General features: G+C 41.2%; 1 protein-coding gene across 1 annotated transcript in view; it reads left to right on the top strand.

Annotated features, from left to right (window-relative positions):
• Nucleotides 1-16,414, top strand: part of LOC136856850 (esterase FE4) — a 112,617-nt gene that overhangs the window by 57,852 nt on the left and 38,351 nt on the right. Inside the window, exons 7-8 of the mRNA XM_067135035.2 lie at nucleotides 1,214-1,385; nucleotides 13,019-13,197. Of these exons, the coding sequence (XP_066991136.2) occupies nucleotides 1,214-1,385; nucleotides 13,019-13,197 (351 nt within the window). The remainder of the gene's footprint in view (nucleotides 1-1,213; nucleotides 1,386-13,018; nucleotides 13,198-16,414) is intronic.

The following is a 16,414-nucleotide window of genomic DNA, read 5'->3' as shown; positions in this document are numbered from 1 at the left end:
ATGGGAAAATAAATCATTTGTAAAAAGAGGAATTAGGGAATTAAATAATTTATCAAAGTGAATATTCCAGACATTTCCACGTTCTTTGAAATAATTTCAGAAAATTGATAGGGAATCTGTAACTTGGGCGACAATCCTAAATGCAGCGATTGATTGATTGATTGATTGATAGACAGATATATAGATAGATAGATAAGTAATAATAATATTATTTGTTTTACGTCCCACTAACTACTCTTTTACGGTTTTCGGAGACGCCGAGGTGCCGGAACTTTGTCCCGCAGGAGTTCTTTTACGTGCCAGTAAATCTACCGACACGAGGCTGACGTATTTGAGCACCTTCAAATACCACCGGACTAAGCCAGGATCGAACCTGCCAAGTTGGGGTCAGAAGGCCAGCGCCTCAACCGTCTGAGCCACTCAGCCCGGCAGATAGATAGATAGATAGATAGATATATAGATAGATAGATAGATAGATAGATAGATAGATAGATAGATAGATAGATAGATAGATAGATAGATAGTTGACGAAAAAGCTTGAGTAGAGTTTTTAAAGGGAGCAAATATCATAATATGGAAATAAATTCAAGAGGACAAATTTGGGCAGATATTCATTTTGTAGAAAGATGAATTAGGCTTTGCAATAAATTATCAATCTAAATGTTTGATAAATTTCCCAATTCTTTTAAATCACTTCAGAAAAGGCTAGGTAAGAAATTGAGACGGAATCTGTTACATTGGCGACAGCCCTAAATGCAGATCAACGAACACGATTAAAACGTCGCTAGGGAAGTCTGCTAATTTAATATCATTGAATATTGAACGATTATCCCCCAGACCATAGATGATCATGTTGTTCTCTTGTATATCTTGTTACTTACTGTGCAAAGAAGATTGCCTCAATTAAGGTACAGACCCAGCATTCTCCTGGTGTGAAAATGGAATACCACGGAAAACCATCTTCAGGGCTGCCGACAGTGGGGCTCGAACCCACTATCTCCCGGAAGCAAGCTCACAGCTGCGCGCCCCCAACCGCACGGCCAACTCGCCCGATGTGTGTTTGTAACTGGTTGAATACATCTGTAGATGGCAATATTAGTACGGTACTCCTCTGTCCAATCAACTCCATGCTTGGAAAGTCTTTTAACACCTCAGTCGGAATATATAGGATGGAATAGGTTGATAGTTCTCTATTTTCTTTCTTCTGTTGCAGGAAAAGGAGCGAATTTTTCCTTTTATTTTCACACCAACGCTGGAGGTTGAGGTGAAAGGTGTTGAGAGATTCCTTCCCGCACCTCCCTTACAGCTTCTTGAAGAAGGACGCTTCAACGCCGTGCCCACGATTACGGGCGTCGCTACGGAGGAGGCTATTGGTTATTTACCATGTAAGTATCAATACAGTCATACAATCTTATTGTATTATTTTGGTGTTTGTATCTTTTATTTATGTGAATTTAACGATGTCCTATGGTTACATGTCTTACTTTATTCTCATTGGAATTTTATGAATTACCCATAACTAAAGACGAAGCCCAGCTACGCAGAAAAGGCGGTTTAACCCTGGAATACGCAGGTGAAATTTCTGTCTCTTATTGCGCAGGTGAGATGCTAGGGGACCTCTGGAAGGAAAAAACATTTTTAATGTTTATATGTTGAAATTATTTGTCCTGATAATTCCTAATGACTTAAAATAACTATATCAGGATACACCACAAGGTGCAAACAAATTGTCAATGCCACTGCATCATTACATCTCAAGTTGTTTCTTTAAGCATCCAAAATGTATACCAAACTAATATTGCGTTAAAGTTACTTCTAATTTTGAAAACCTATTTTCAGTGTACACAGACATCACACTTATGTTCCACAAAAAGGGCTGTTTTTGACATTTGTTTTTTATTTTTTGTGACTTTTCGTCGAGGATAAAAAGTATATTTCTTCATTTGGTGTTCCAAGATTATTCAGAAAATATATTCATTTCCTTTGTAACCTTGCTAGAAGTAGGCCGATGCATAACTTCAGTATGTATCCCAGCCGTGTATAGAATACCATGGAGGTAACGGACAGTCTACCCCTAGTATGTTTTATTACGAGTGTAACTGTGAGAGATTAGATCACGCCTGTCAACGCCTAGTTTAGTTTAATTACTATAAAGATAATAAAGATTTCACTGCAGCCAATGGCCATTAAAATATGTTTACATGACTAATTAATTATATTAAACAGAATTTGGTTAGTCCCGTCTATCTTTTAGTACACGTCACAACATGATAGAAGTCGCAAGTCTTCTCACACAGTACACATATACATTCCTTTCTCGGGGTGTGGAAAATGTTGTCAGCACACACGCGGTGATGAAAACTGTGTGTTGCTGATCTAGTCACTAATTATGTGCCTTCAACCAGTCCGCACTGGTCATAGCCTCTGTGGTGTACAATGTTTCCCATATAACTCCCTTCGTGGTTTGTAGCTCTGTTTGTAACATTTTTTTACAATTTGCTTTACGTCGCACCGACGCAGATATGTCTTATGGCGACGATGGGATAGGAAAGGCCTAGGAGTGGGAAGGAAGCGGCCGTGGCCTTAATTAAGGAAGAGCCCCAGCATTATCCTGGTGTGAAAATGGGAAACCACGGAAAACCATCTTCAGGGCTGCCGACAGCGGGGCTCGAACTCACTATTTCCCGGATGCAAACTCACAGCTGCGCGCCCCTAACCGCAGGACCAACTCGCCCGGTGTGTGTTTGTAACTGGTTGAATACATCTGTAGATGGCAATATTCGTTTGCGTCGTAGTTCTTCTGTATAGAAGAGTTATGTTGTCAGCTCGTCAGCCTTGAAGGAGTGAATCTGGACAAAGATGATAGCTTTCTCATGTAGATTGCTTTCACACTTTCAATGTCTCGAATGTTTATTTTAGTGAGATGTTCCCATATCAATTCTAGTCCGTACGTCATTATCGGGGATATTTCAGCATGGAACCAGGCCCCGATTTCAAGTAGTTAGCGCCCTGGGCAAACAATATTTAGCCCCCCCCCCCCCCCTCTGCTCATTTTCTTGTTCCTCTAAAAATAATTGTTTACTAATTAAATATTACGGTTTTCAAGATTATGAGTTTTAAAACAGCACATTATGCAAATACGGTTAATTCTCATAATTAAACTTATCAAGCCAAATAAAGGTAACAGCCAAATAAAAATCAGGCTGTTTTTATTTTTATTTAAAAAGTTGGTTCAGTTTGATAGTTTGTATGTATTTTAGAAATAAGGCACATTTTTTTCATAAAATTTATATATATAGATTAAATTCAGGTTTTAAAGTTAGAATAGTTTAAAGAGTTTTATATAGGCTAATAAAATAGTTGGAATAATTTGTGAAATGTAAAAGTAATTTGAGTGTAATTAAGACGTAATTCACGCAGGCCATAATTACTCGATCCGCCGGCCGCCGCCCCTCAAAAACTGGCGCCCTGGGCAAATGCCCAGTCCGCCCATTTACAAATCGGGGCCTGCATGGAACAATTGCATAAAGACTTCAGCCGAAAGTTTGCGTAAGATGTCATTCATTGCTATTACGGCCGCAGTCACTCTATCCTTGATGTGTCTGGTATAAGTAGTTCTTGATGTCTGTAATGTAATGCCCAAATATTTAAAGTTGTTTACTCCTAGTGCCATGGAGGGTTTGGTTATCTCTCGAAAATATCTCGATGGCTGTGGATCCTTGGATCTCCAATCCTCCTTTTCAATATACTGAGTTGTATTTACCAGGTAGAATAGGATGACCAAATTACAAGTAAGAAAATACTGATGACCAAATTACAAGTAAGAAAATATTGGACCCTTCGACTGCCATTGATTACTACGTTCTATAAGGTTAGAATTTTTTAACACGAAGCACACTTCACACAAAGAGTACAGTTTATTTAAAGAAAACCAGAGCTGATTATTATTAATAATACAAAAATGTAAGCGGCCCGAATACAGTACATGATGTGTTACAAGAAAGAAACTTTTCCCTTTGCGAGAAGCTAATGATCATGAATATTGTCTTTCAGTAAATGAAATTCAAATACTGATAACGAACGATGTATTTGCATCATTTCACAGAGCATCTTTGGCGACCAAGGTCTACGGTAACGACTAATGTGACGTTACATCCGTGATGATGATGATGATGATGATGATGATGATGATGATGATGATGCTTGTTGTTTAAAGGGGCCTAACATCGAGGTCATCGGCCCCGACGTTACATCCGTCACATATTTTGTCGCGTTTTCTTTTTTTTAATGATATTTGCTCGTGGCGTCGATCTCTGTAGATCTTTTGCTACTACTTTCACCATATGATATGAACCTGTGTGTAAGTGCAATTGCGGAAGTGTAGAGTGATGAATGTGAGGAAAGGGACGTTAAGGACGACACAACACTCAGTCCCCAGGCCAAGGATATTAATCATTTACAATAAAAAAACCCTGACCCGCATCGCGGGGCCGGACTTTTGTCGCGGTCTACAAATTTTTGGACGACCCCCAGTCATAAGACATATTCGAGTCAAAACAATATTCACTGTGCGGGATTATAAGGAGACATTTTTACATTTTATATACGTCTGTCTCATTGGTTTGTTACATTTAGTGCCAACCAAACAAACTGTAATTACTTTACACAACGATACATCAGAGCTTTGTGATAAATAAAGTTAAAACACGGCACGGGACGGTCAACGACAAACTGAAAAATATGCGTATCGTATAATTTTGCAAGGACAACGGGACACGCTAGAGAAATAAGGGACTGTCTCGTAAAATAAGGGACGTCTGGTCACCCTAAGCTAAAATGACTTCGCATAGCACAGGCAGATTACTTTCCAGCCATATTTATCTGGTTTCGACGCTACGTATTGTCTTAAATGGACAATGACCGCAAAAATACAGTAACTATTCATCCATCCAGGAATATGAATGATGAGTGTAATAAGATGAGCAAAATTAGAAATGAAAATCTCCCAGAATTCACGGTTAGGCGCAAACTTATGATCTCGGTTTCATGTTGTTTTACTATCGAGACAAAGACAATTTAGAAGCAACCGAAACTGATTATTTCTGCACCGCAGAGTTCTTCCCACATTTCAGTTTTATTGAGGAGGGCATCCTTCAAAACTTCTGCAATATAAAGGTATCCGAACAATGTAAATGAAAGCAAACCAAAGCAAAGTCTTCTCCGTACAGGCCGTGAAGGCCCTTGGAGGGGTAGAAGGTAAAGGCTTCCACTATCCGGAACCTCGGCACTGGATAGGATAGAGTGGTTAGCTCTACGCCCGGCCGCCTTTGTCCCTAGGAATTAACCTGGTATTCATTTCTGGTGTAGGCTGAGTGATTCTGAGGGTCATGTGCACCTCCTGAAATGGAAATCTCGTTTCTTAAATGTTACGACTTCCTGGCGGGGATTCGAACCCACGTCCTTCCGGGCAAACCGAGCACGCCTTTACCGCTTCGACCAGGCAACCCCTGAACAATGTAAGTAGGCTATTTATTTATAACTGTCGTCTCCAAGATAATACGAGTCTCAGCTAGATTTCTGCCTTTTCCAACGAATTTCCCCATTTGCATTTCAAAAAACAATATACAACATGTCTGGTATGTAAAAGACAGCCCAAGCATCGCATTCACAGGTGATGTGACGAACTGCAACTTTGTCCTCAGGTAAACGAAAACAATGTTCCGCGAACGTGTTCGGCTCTTGGAGGGTGGTTCACAACTCTAACTGAAGCCATCCCTTCCTTGTACATTCATCTTTTACAAATTTTTTGTTCTAAAAAGTACCGATTTCATCGTGTTCAAATGGATTCTATATGTTGTCCTCTACATCGCTTAGAAATTTACCACTCTCACAGCCACCGACTTCACCAACCATGTTTCGTATGATGTCCTTAAAATGACTAGCTTTCGGGTCCAAACGAGACATGATTTCGTTTGTATAAAGATACACGGTACACTGTATACTTGAGCACCGCAACTCGATAAACACAAGGAAATCAATTCAATATCGATAAACAGTAAACTGATAATACATGAACCCACCGAAATGTACACCAAACAATGTGCTCTCTGCGAACATTTCCTGTGGGGTTCCATAGTACTTTATGGGCAGAGTTTTTCATACATACTTGAGGTCTATCACTGATCATTTAAGCAACTTAAGCCAAAAAAGCGTTCTGATGGCCAGTTTTTCTTTCGACTTTCTTGACTAAAATCACCACTGCTCGGATCTCCTTTGTTTCAATCACCTAAATCTTCCTCGATAAATGCTTTATACAATGATGAAAGACTCATCAAAATCCGTTCGATGCTTCTCGAGATGAGCTCGCACAAATAACAGACAGATACCTATTAGGGAGTTGTTTTTATAATGTATAGTTTATTTGTAAAACAGTTTTATTCAACACGTGTAACAACACAGCCTCAAATATCTTCTTCCTCTACAAATTTGTGCCTAAAAGATGAACAATAACAGATATAAGGTAAAGTGACCAGACGTCCCGCTTTGAACGGGACAGTACCGTTTTTCAACCTGTTGTCCCGGTATCACGACAGATTTTGTCGGGACGCCTCTTTGTCCCGTTTTGTTAGAAAATGAACTTTAATTTTAGTCTCTATCTTCGTCAACGTAATATTTTAAATAGATACTGAAATTCGTTTATGGCAAGGTAACTGTTTTTATGTCCATAAAAACTAAGCTAGCTAAGAGTAAAGAGGGAATATAGGAGGCTGTGAAAATATTCCTTACGAGCAACAACAAATATGGCAACCCTGCTACTCTGCCTGCATTTGTTTTCCTTGCTTGAAACGAGTCCCTGGTTAATTCTCTCAACAACAGCAGTTGAAGTGTCGTATGATGCAGGATTAAAGATGCCGAAACGAAAATGTATGCTCACTACTGCGTTGCAAGAAAGGTAAGTGCCGTATTAACTTAGAATTTATAGCGAATTTAATGCAATTCAACTCCCAGTAATTATGTATAGATCAACAAATACTTATTTTCTATCGTAGGTACACGTTCATAAAGAAAACACTGACCGATTGTGATTGTGATGTTCGTTGCACCATTTGTAACACTGAATTCTCTGTATCCCATGGAGGGAAAAGCGACATTGAACAACATCTAAAATCAAGGAAGCATAAAAACGCAGAAAGTGCGGTATCGTCATCCAAAGGTGTAACTTCATTTCTTCGGCCAACTTCAGCAACAGACCGTGAACTGCACTTTGCTGCAATTGAAGGAGTCTGGACTTACCACATTGTTGAAGAAAATCATAGCTATCGCTCAAATGACTGTGGTTCGAACCTTCTAAGAAATTGGTTTGAACAGAAATTCTCTTGCGGTCGTACGAAGTGTGAAGCCATTGTTGTGAACGTACTTGCATCTCATTCTTATGAAATATTGCAGAAGGAATTGAATAAATTCAGGTTTGTTACAGTGTTTACAGATGCTTCTAATCATGGGGAGAAAAATATTTTTCCTGTTATGGTTAGGTACCTTCCACCACTACAGGGTGTCCGTGTTCGAATTTTAGAAATTGATGAACGTCCTGGCGAAACAGCAGATATTATTACCGATTATCTGATTAACGTGTTTGCAAAAAACAATCTTAACAGAAATATAATTGCATTCAGTGGTGACAATACTAATAGTAATTTTGGTGGGGCAGCGCGTAAGGGATCCAGAAATATTTTCCACAAACTTAGGATGTTATCACATCGTGAAATCCTTGGCGTTGGATATGCAGCGCATATAGTGCACAACACAATTAAGACTGCTGCTGATTGTTTACGTATCGATGCAGAACTTGTTATTCACAAAATATATTACCATTTTCACTCATACACTATTATAGTAGAATCACTAAAGGATTTCTGCAATTTTGCTGAGATTGAGTATAGGAAATTGTTAGGTTATAGTAACACCAGGTGGTTAGCGTTGATGTCAGCACTTGGAAGAGTTCTTGCAATTTTTGAAGGACTGAGGTCATATTTTCTGAGTCAGGAAAAGTGTCCAATGATAATGAAAGATTATTTTGAAATCCCATTGGCGAAAATTGTTCTTTTTCTGCACAACCAAGCTACCAGGTATACCAGGCAGTTATTCAGGTAGAAGGTGAGTAAACAACAGGAGTTGAAGTAGCCATGGCACTTTCTAAGTTGAAAGTAAATATGACTCAGAAAAAGGAGAACAATTTTATCCCAGATGTTTTAAAATGTGCTTTGCATGAACTACAAGATGAGGGTGAGGTGAAAGTAGAGGATTTCCAAAAAATTGCTAATAGTTTCTATGATTCATGTATTCAGTACTTAAAAGTCTGGACTGACAGATTTGAAGTATATAAGAAATTTGAATGGATCTTGCTTAACAATGTCCTCAAATGGAATGATGTTGAAATATGTATACCTACGATTAAAATTGTAACTGGAGAATCAAATGTTGATGATAATGCTATTTTCAGTGAATTTGTTTATGTTAAGCAATTTGCTACTGCAGACAAAATCACTCAGTGGAATAATGAAGGAAAAGAAGCCCATCAGAGATGGGGAGAAATGTTTCAGTATTTCTCTTCTCAAAAACTATCATTCAGTACTTTTTTTAAGGTTGTAGAATTTGGGTTATCCTTGCCAGGTACTAATTCACCTGTAGAGAGACTTTTTGCAAGTATGAACAAAATATGGACATCAGAAAAAAAACAATTAAAAGCTGAAACGCTGAAAGCATTGTTGCTTACCAAAGTCAATCTAAAATACAGTTGCTTTGAGTTTTTAAATTACTTGAAGCAAAATGAGAAACTTCTGAAGAAAATCCATTCTTCAGAAAAATATATCCTCTAAGCTAACTGTATAACATGATGTAAAATGTATGCGATTGTTATAGTAATTGTAATGCTTTAAATGTTCTGTAATTATTAGGCCTATTGTAATAATTTTGCATTATGTTATGCTTCCAACTCCTAGGCCTTTCCTATCCCATTGTCGCCAAAAGACCTATCTGTGTCGGTGCGACGTAAAGCAATTAGCAAAAGAAATAATAATAATAATACACTGACTGACAGAGCAAATGCAACACCAAGAAGGAGTGGTTCGAAAGGGATGAAAGTTGGGGAAAAAACAGAGACGGCACAGACGAATAATTGATGTTTATTTCAAACCGATATGCAGGTTATACAATGCGCACGGCATCGACTCAGTAGGATGTAGGACCACCGCGAGCGGCGATGCACGCAGAAACACGTCGAGGTACAGAGTCAATAAGAGTGCGGATGGTGTCCTGAGGGATGGTTCTCCATTCCCTGTCAACCATTTGCCACAGTTGGTCGTCCGTACGAGGCTGGGGCAGAGTTTGCAAACGGCGTCCAATGAGATCCCACACGTGTTCGATTGGTGAGAGATCCGGAGAGTACGCTGGCCACGGAAGCATCTGTACACCTCGTAGAGCCTGTTGGGAGATGCGAGCAGTGTGTGGGCGGGCATTATCCTGCTGAAACAGAGCATTGGGCAGCCCCTGAAGGTACGGGAGTGCCACCGGCCGCAGCACATGCTGCACGTAGCGGTGGGCATTTAACGTGCCTTGAATACGCACTAGAGGTGACGTGGAATCATACGCAATAGCGCCCCAAACCATGATGCCGCGTTGTCTAGCGGTAGGGCGCTCCACAGTTACTGCCGGATTTGACCTTTCTCCACGCCGACGCCACACTCGTCTGCGGTGACTATCACTGACAGAACAGAAGCGTGACTCATCGGAGAACACGACGTTCCGCCATTCCCTCATCCAAGTCGCTCTAGCCCGGCACCATGCCAGGCGTGCACGTCTATGCTGTGGAGTCAATGGTAGTCTTCTGAGCGGACGCCGGGGCCGGGAGTGCAGGCCTCCTTCAACCAATCGACGGGAAATTGTTCTGGTCGATATTGGAACAGCCAGGGTGTCTTGCACATGCTGAAGAATGGCGGTTGACGTGGCGTGCGGGGCTGCCACCGCTTGGCGGCGGATGCGCCGTTCCTCGCGTGCTGACGTCACTCGGGCTGCGCCTGGACAACTCGCACGTGCCGCATGTCCCTGCGCCAACCATCTTCGCCACAGGCGCTGCACCGTGGACACATCCCTATGGGTATCGGCTGCGATTTGAAGAAGCGACCAACCTGCCCTTCTCAACCCGATCACCATACCCCTCGTAAAGTCGTCTGTCTGCTGGAAATGCCTCCGTTGACGGCGGCCTGGCATTCTTAGCTATACACGTGTCCTGTGGCACACGACAACACGTTCTACAATGACTGTCGGCTGAGAAATCACGGTACGAAGTGGGCCATTCGCCAACGCCGTGTCCCATTTATCGTTCGCTACGTGCGCAGCACAGCGGCGCATTTCACATCATGAGCATACCTCAGTGACGTCAGTCTACCCTGCAATTGGCATAAAGTTCTGACCACTCCTTCTTGGTGTTGCATTTGCTCTGTCAGTCAGTGTAATTCCTAGTTCCAGGTGGCTAACGTGAATATGTAATGTTTACTCCACAAAGTGGCGAGGGGCGGGGGCGACTTTCCCTTCTCGTCCCACCCCCTAATCGCCGCTACTGTTTGTTAACACGCCAAAGATGCAGAAAAGGAAATTTAATCACTTGTTAATTTATACATGTGTAGACATTCCACTCGATAAAAGAGTTGCTTGTATGAAACAGAAACGATACTGTTCGGTGAATTACTTGTGTAGAAGGCATACGTCTGTTTAGAGCTTCGGTTGCATTCCGACCGGGTTGTCCCGGTTAAAATAATGTCTATGTATTCGTCGCTGCTGAACACACTAGCCATTGGCGATAAGCAGACAGTAAACATAGTGCGGTTGTACCATACACCAGCCTAGAACTATGCGGTCGGAAACGATGTTTACTAACGCAAGGGGTGCATTCGACCGCCAGCGCTGAATAACATGCTGCGCGTGTGACTCTGTTTCTTATCTCTTCTTATTCTGACGTAACCTGCCCGCTGGCAGTAGTTCCCCTGTTAAAATCAGTTGGTAGACACCCCACACATCACTTATGCATGCGGGATATTTATAAGTAGAAAGTACGGCGTTCGTGAGCCACCTGGTATATGAAACGAAAAATAACAGCTCTGTATATCTATCGCGTAATACTGCATTTGAAATTCTGTACGACTAGGCCTATGGAGAATTGCTACATTTCAAGCTCTGTACGACCGTCGAGAAATATTACTTTGCAAGCTCTACACATCTACTGAAGAATGTTACAGTACATTCTCTGTGCGACTATCGAGAATTGCTACATTGTAGGCTGTATTTGACTATCGGATATGCTATATTTCAAGTTCTGTACGACTGTCCAGAAATACACTGGTGGAAAAAATATCCAAATACCATGAAATAAGGAATTTAGAATACGGTAATGTTGGCAATATATTTGTTGAAGTAACATATTTAATTGATTAAAGGTACAACACTACAGGTGAGGAAAGCCATCGCAGTTGTGCCATGCTGCCTCATTAATAACCGCTTTAACCGCCTGACTGTTTAATGTAGACATGGAAACGTGCATGCATTGTGTCATGGCGCTGGGCTTTTCGTCCAGTGATGTCCCATACGTTCTCGATTGGGGACATATTGGGGATCGAGCAGGCCAAGGCAACACGTCGACACTCTGTAGAACATGTTTGGTTACAACAGCGGCATGGGGGCGTGCATTATCCTTTTGGAAAACACCCCCGGGAATGCTGTTCATGAATGGCAGCACAACAGGAAGAATCACTAGACGAAGGTACACATATGTGTTCAGGGTACGTGGGTTAACCACGAGAGTGCTCCTGCTGTCATAGAAAATGTCTCCCAGACCAGAACTCCTGGTGTAGATCCAGTATGTCGACGCCGCAGACAGGTGGAATGCAGGCGCTCACCTGTCCTCCTTCTAACCAACACACGGCCATCACTGGCACCAAGGTAGAACCGGCTTTCATCGGAAAACACAACGGATCTCCACTCCATCCTCCAATGAGCTCTCGCATGACACCACTGAAGTCGCAGACGGCGGTGGTTTGGGGTAAGTGGAATGCACGCCGCAGGGCGTCTGGCTCGGAGCTGTCCTTCAAGTAACCAATTTCAAACAGTTCATTGCGGCACTGTGGTGCTAACCGCTGAATTGCCGGTGCACACGCAGTCCGCTGCGCCACAGCCATACGCCGAATACGGTGGTCCCTGCCCTCGGTGGTGCCACGGGAACGTCCGGAGCCCTGTCTTCTTGCGAGTGTACCTTCTCGTGATCACTGCTGCCAGCAAGCATACACAGTGGGGACATTCTTGCAAAATCGTTCTGCAATAGCGTGGAAGGAAAATGCACCTTCAGGTAGTCCTATTATTCAGTCTCGTTCAACCGGAGTGAGCTGTTGATACTGGCCTCTTCGTCGTCATAAAGGCTTTCCTGACACACACACAGTCAATATCACAAGTAACTAATGCTCTCGCACAGTACAGTCCGTATTTAAAGCAAACCTGATGTGCAACGTCATGGGGCCGATACTAGCGCCACGCTAGTGCGATTTGCGGGAAATTTGAATCAACGTCATCTTTCAGATGTTCAAACACGCCTACCAACGTTCGTTAATCAAGCAACCCATTATTGGTGTTTGTATTTTTTCTGCCAGTGTATTCAATTGTAATGTCAGTATGACTATCGAGAAATGTTACAATCCAAACTTTGTGCAATTATGGAGAATGTTACGTTTCAAGTTCTGTACGACTATCGATGAGTGTTAAATTCCACACTTTGTATTACTATCGAGAAATCGTACATCCATACTGAGTATGACTATCGAGATAAGCTCCACTCCCAGCGTTGCACAACTGTCAAAATGAACTAGGTATAACTATCGAGTTTCGGTCATTTTGATAACTCTACAAAAATAATTCCTAAATAACAGAGGAATCTGTTTTTGTGTCTAATCTCCGTTGTAATGATTCATTGTTTCAGTTTTGGATTTATCGAACCCAGAAACTCTGGCAAAAATTGATCGCCTCTTCGATAAAATCGTTCTCCCAGAACTTCGTCTTCCCGAGAACTGCAATCCAGACAAGGTTATTTCAAAAGTGAGGCACTTATATTTCAAGGACAAACCACTCAACAAAGAGACGTTTCCTGGACTCCTTACCGTAAGTCATATGTATTTATTTTTGTATGATCTGGTTATTCTAAATAGATGTAACTTACATAATTCCCAGTTTTGTACTAAACTTTCAGTTTAAAAGACGTTTTCAGAAATCCTCACTTCCGCTTATGATAAAAAAAATCTGTCAAAGAGTTGTGGATTTTTTTGCTACTTGCTTTACGTCACACCAACACAGATATGTTTTATGGCGACGATGGGATAGGAAAGGCCTAGGAATTGGAAGGAAGCGGCTGTGGCCTTAATTAAGGTACAGCCCCGGCATTTGCCGGGTGTAAAAATGGGAAACCACGGAAAACCTTCATCAGGGCTGCCAACAGTGGGGCTCGAACCCACTATCTCAAGATTACTGTTGTGAATTTTACTATAAACTTTCATTAAAAATAACAGCCGATATTACTTCATACTTCACAGATGTTCAGACGTTATTCTACCTACCCTTTGACCCTTAAATCAATAAAACGTTATTTTTCAGATATTTTTCAAATTGATGTAACGATATTTATGGGGAATAACACTCGCGTTCTTAATAGCAAGATTTATTTTGCTCGAACTGTCTTCAGAATTTGTTACATAACTTGTCTCGAGATTCACGTTGTGTAGGGGCTAAGAAGTTAAATCCGATTGGCTAGAAGCCATGGTCGTTAGCGCCGACTTGCGACCAACGAGAAGTTTTTCTCGTCGTCGCTTCGTACCTGCAAATGTTCCGAAAAAATGTTGAATTATTTTGTTGTGACTATACGAATCCTTCGGATTGTTCTCTGGGGACCACGTAAGAAATTATCCAATGTTTCTGTTTAAAATGAGCCAATACCGCCTCTTGTATCTCATGAATTATGACACTTGTCTACAGATACCTCATAAGTAGGTGATAGAAATCTTAAATCAAATTAATTTCTTGTACTAAGAAATATTGTTGCGGATTATCAGGACCTGAAAACTAAATTACTACAGAGATTGGTTAGCGTGTTTTGCAATCCACTAAATTTATCAAACTACCATTTACAGTTACACGTTTTGGTTCTGTCTTGTACAATCATATTTTAGTTGCTTACAGCTCTCCGTTCTTAAGCGATGACATTCTCAATCATTTGAAAGTTAATAATCCTGTAAAATTTCTCTAAGCGATTACTACAGAGGGCAGGAACACCTTTCACTAGCTTAAATGAAGTAAAATTCTAATATTCTGCTGTTTAGTAAGTACAGGGTGTCCAAAAAGTAACTATGGAATATAAATTTGACCTTTGGAATTCCAAGTGGTACCTACAACAGAGCAGTTTTCTCTACAGAAGATGTTGTGAATGTTCTCCTGCGGCCTTCAGGCATGACTGCACACGACGCTGTGTATTCCTGAACAATTTCTGAATGGTGTAGTTACTCCGTCTTCCTGGAACCAGCACTCTTGTATCTCACGCTCATTGTGTTATGGCATGAATGGTTTCAGAATTTCAGTGCACATGTTGCATTGATGGTGCCGACGAGGAGGTCATTCGGAACAGTTTTAAAAAAATATTTTATTGTCCGGCTCCATGGCTAAACGGTTAGCATGCTGGCCTTTGGCCCAGAGGGTCCCGGGTTCGATTCCCGGCCGTGTTGGAGATTTTAACCTTCAATGGTTAATTCCCTTGTGCTGTCCCCAACATCCCTGCAACTCACACACCACGCATAACACTATCCTTCACCACAATAACACGCAGTTACCTACACATGGCAGATGCCACCCACACTCGTCGGAGGGTGCCTTACAAGGACTGCACACGGCTAGAAATAGCCACACGAAATTATTTACTACTAGCTGATGTACCCGTGCTTCGCTACGGGATTCTCAGAAAGACTGACTTTGTGGTTTTCCTAACCTGAAATCAATATAGGTCATTACAAAAACGTAAGTATGAATGTAGCGATTAAAAGCAATGCTATCATATAAAATACTCAATCAAATGGAAAGCCGCACGTTTTATCACTTTTAACGAACAGTGCTGCGGTTAGATTGCGGTGCCAATCTAATAGTCCAAAGTTCCAGAGCTTGGATGACCAGGCCGCAGATTGCCATGAACACTCATCTGCCATTATTCCACTCAATATGCACACTGTTCATTCCAATCAATGCCTCGGAGTAGGGATTGAATATCCCGAATGCTATGATGATCCAGTGTGTTACGTACCAGTAGTATCAGAAAATTTATAAACCAGGGGAATGGCATGCTAAAGAAGAAAGTTATCTAACTTCCCAGCTACTTCACATCAATATTCAGACAGGATGTTAGACTGGGCGAGTTGACCGTGTGGTTAGCGGTGCGTAGCTGTGAGCTTGCATCCGAGAGTTAGTGGATTCGAACCCCATTGTCGGCAGCGCTGAAGATGGTATTGCGTGGTTTCCCACTTTCACACCAGTCAAATGCTGGGCCTGTACCTTAATTAAGACCTAAGGCACTCCTAGCCCTTTCCTATCCCATCGTCGCCATAAAACCTATCTATGTCGGTGCAACGTAAATCAAATAAAAAATACTCTGTACGCAGCAGTAATCCTATCCACCGGAGATGAAGGGCAACAGAAGACACAAAGCACATCACGACAAACAATGGTCAATGTAATGTTATTGTTGATCAATGTTATGAGCTCTCTACATTGTAGGCCTTCACATTTAGTTTTCATTCAACTCTGTGATTTGTAAAATATTTTATACCATAAACTGTAGTTTCTTATTCTCCGACTTTACATACCGATTTTCATTAAATACTGTTTACCCATTTTCTCGTTACTCGGCGCTGATATGGACTTAGTAACAAAAGTCCAAATTCATGAATATCTTTGTGATCATAGCCAGTACGGTAACAATGTATAAGACATGAATAATAGGAAATTTAATACTATATAACCTTAGTTGTGTAGCATTCATCGATTACACCTCTAATAAGAAATATTTGAGAATTACATTTTAGGCCTTCCCTTAAACTACCATTTCACTCAGCGTGAATAAAATAATTTACAGCTCAGACTGTAGCGACTTATTTCCTGACTTTGCATACCGATTTTCATCAAGATAGGATTTTTAATAACAACAATATTTGAGAATTAAATTTTAGGCCTTCCTCTAAACTACCATTTTTCTCAGCGTGAATACAATTATTGATAGCCTAGATTGTAGCAACTTATTCCCCAACTTTGCATACCCATTTTCTTTAAAATACGACCACTAATA

This window comes from Anabrus simplex, chromosome 1 (genome assembly GCF_040414725.1).
Source record: "Anabrus simplex isolate iqAnaSimp1 chromosome 1, ASM4041472v1, whole genome shotgun sequence".
Taxonomy (NCBI): Eukaryota; Metazoa; Arthropoda; class Insecta; order Orthoptera; family Tettigoniidae; genus Anabrus; species Anabrus simplex.
The sequence above is the reverse complement of the archived record's forward strand: the minus strand, read 5'-3'. Positions and strand labels throughout refer to the sequence as shown.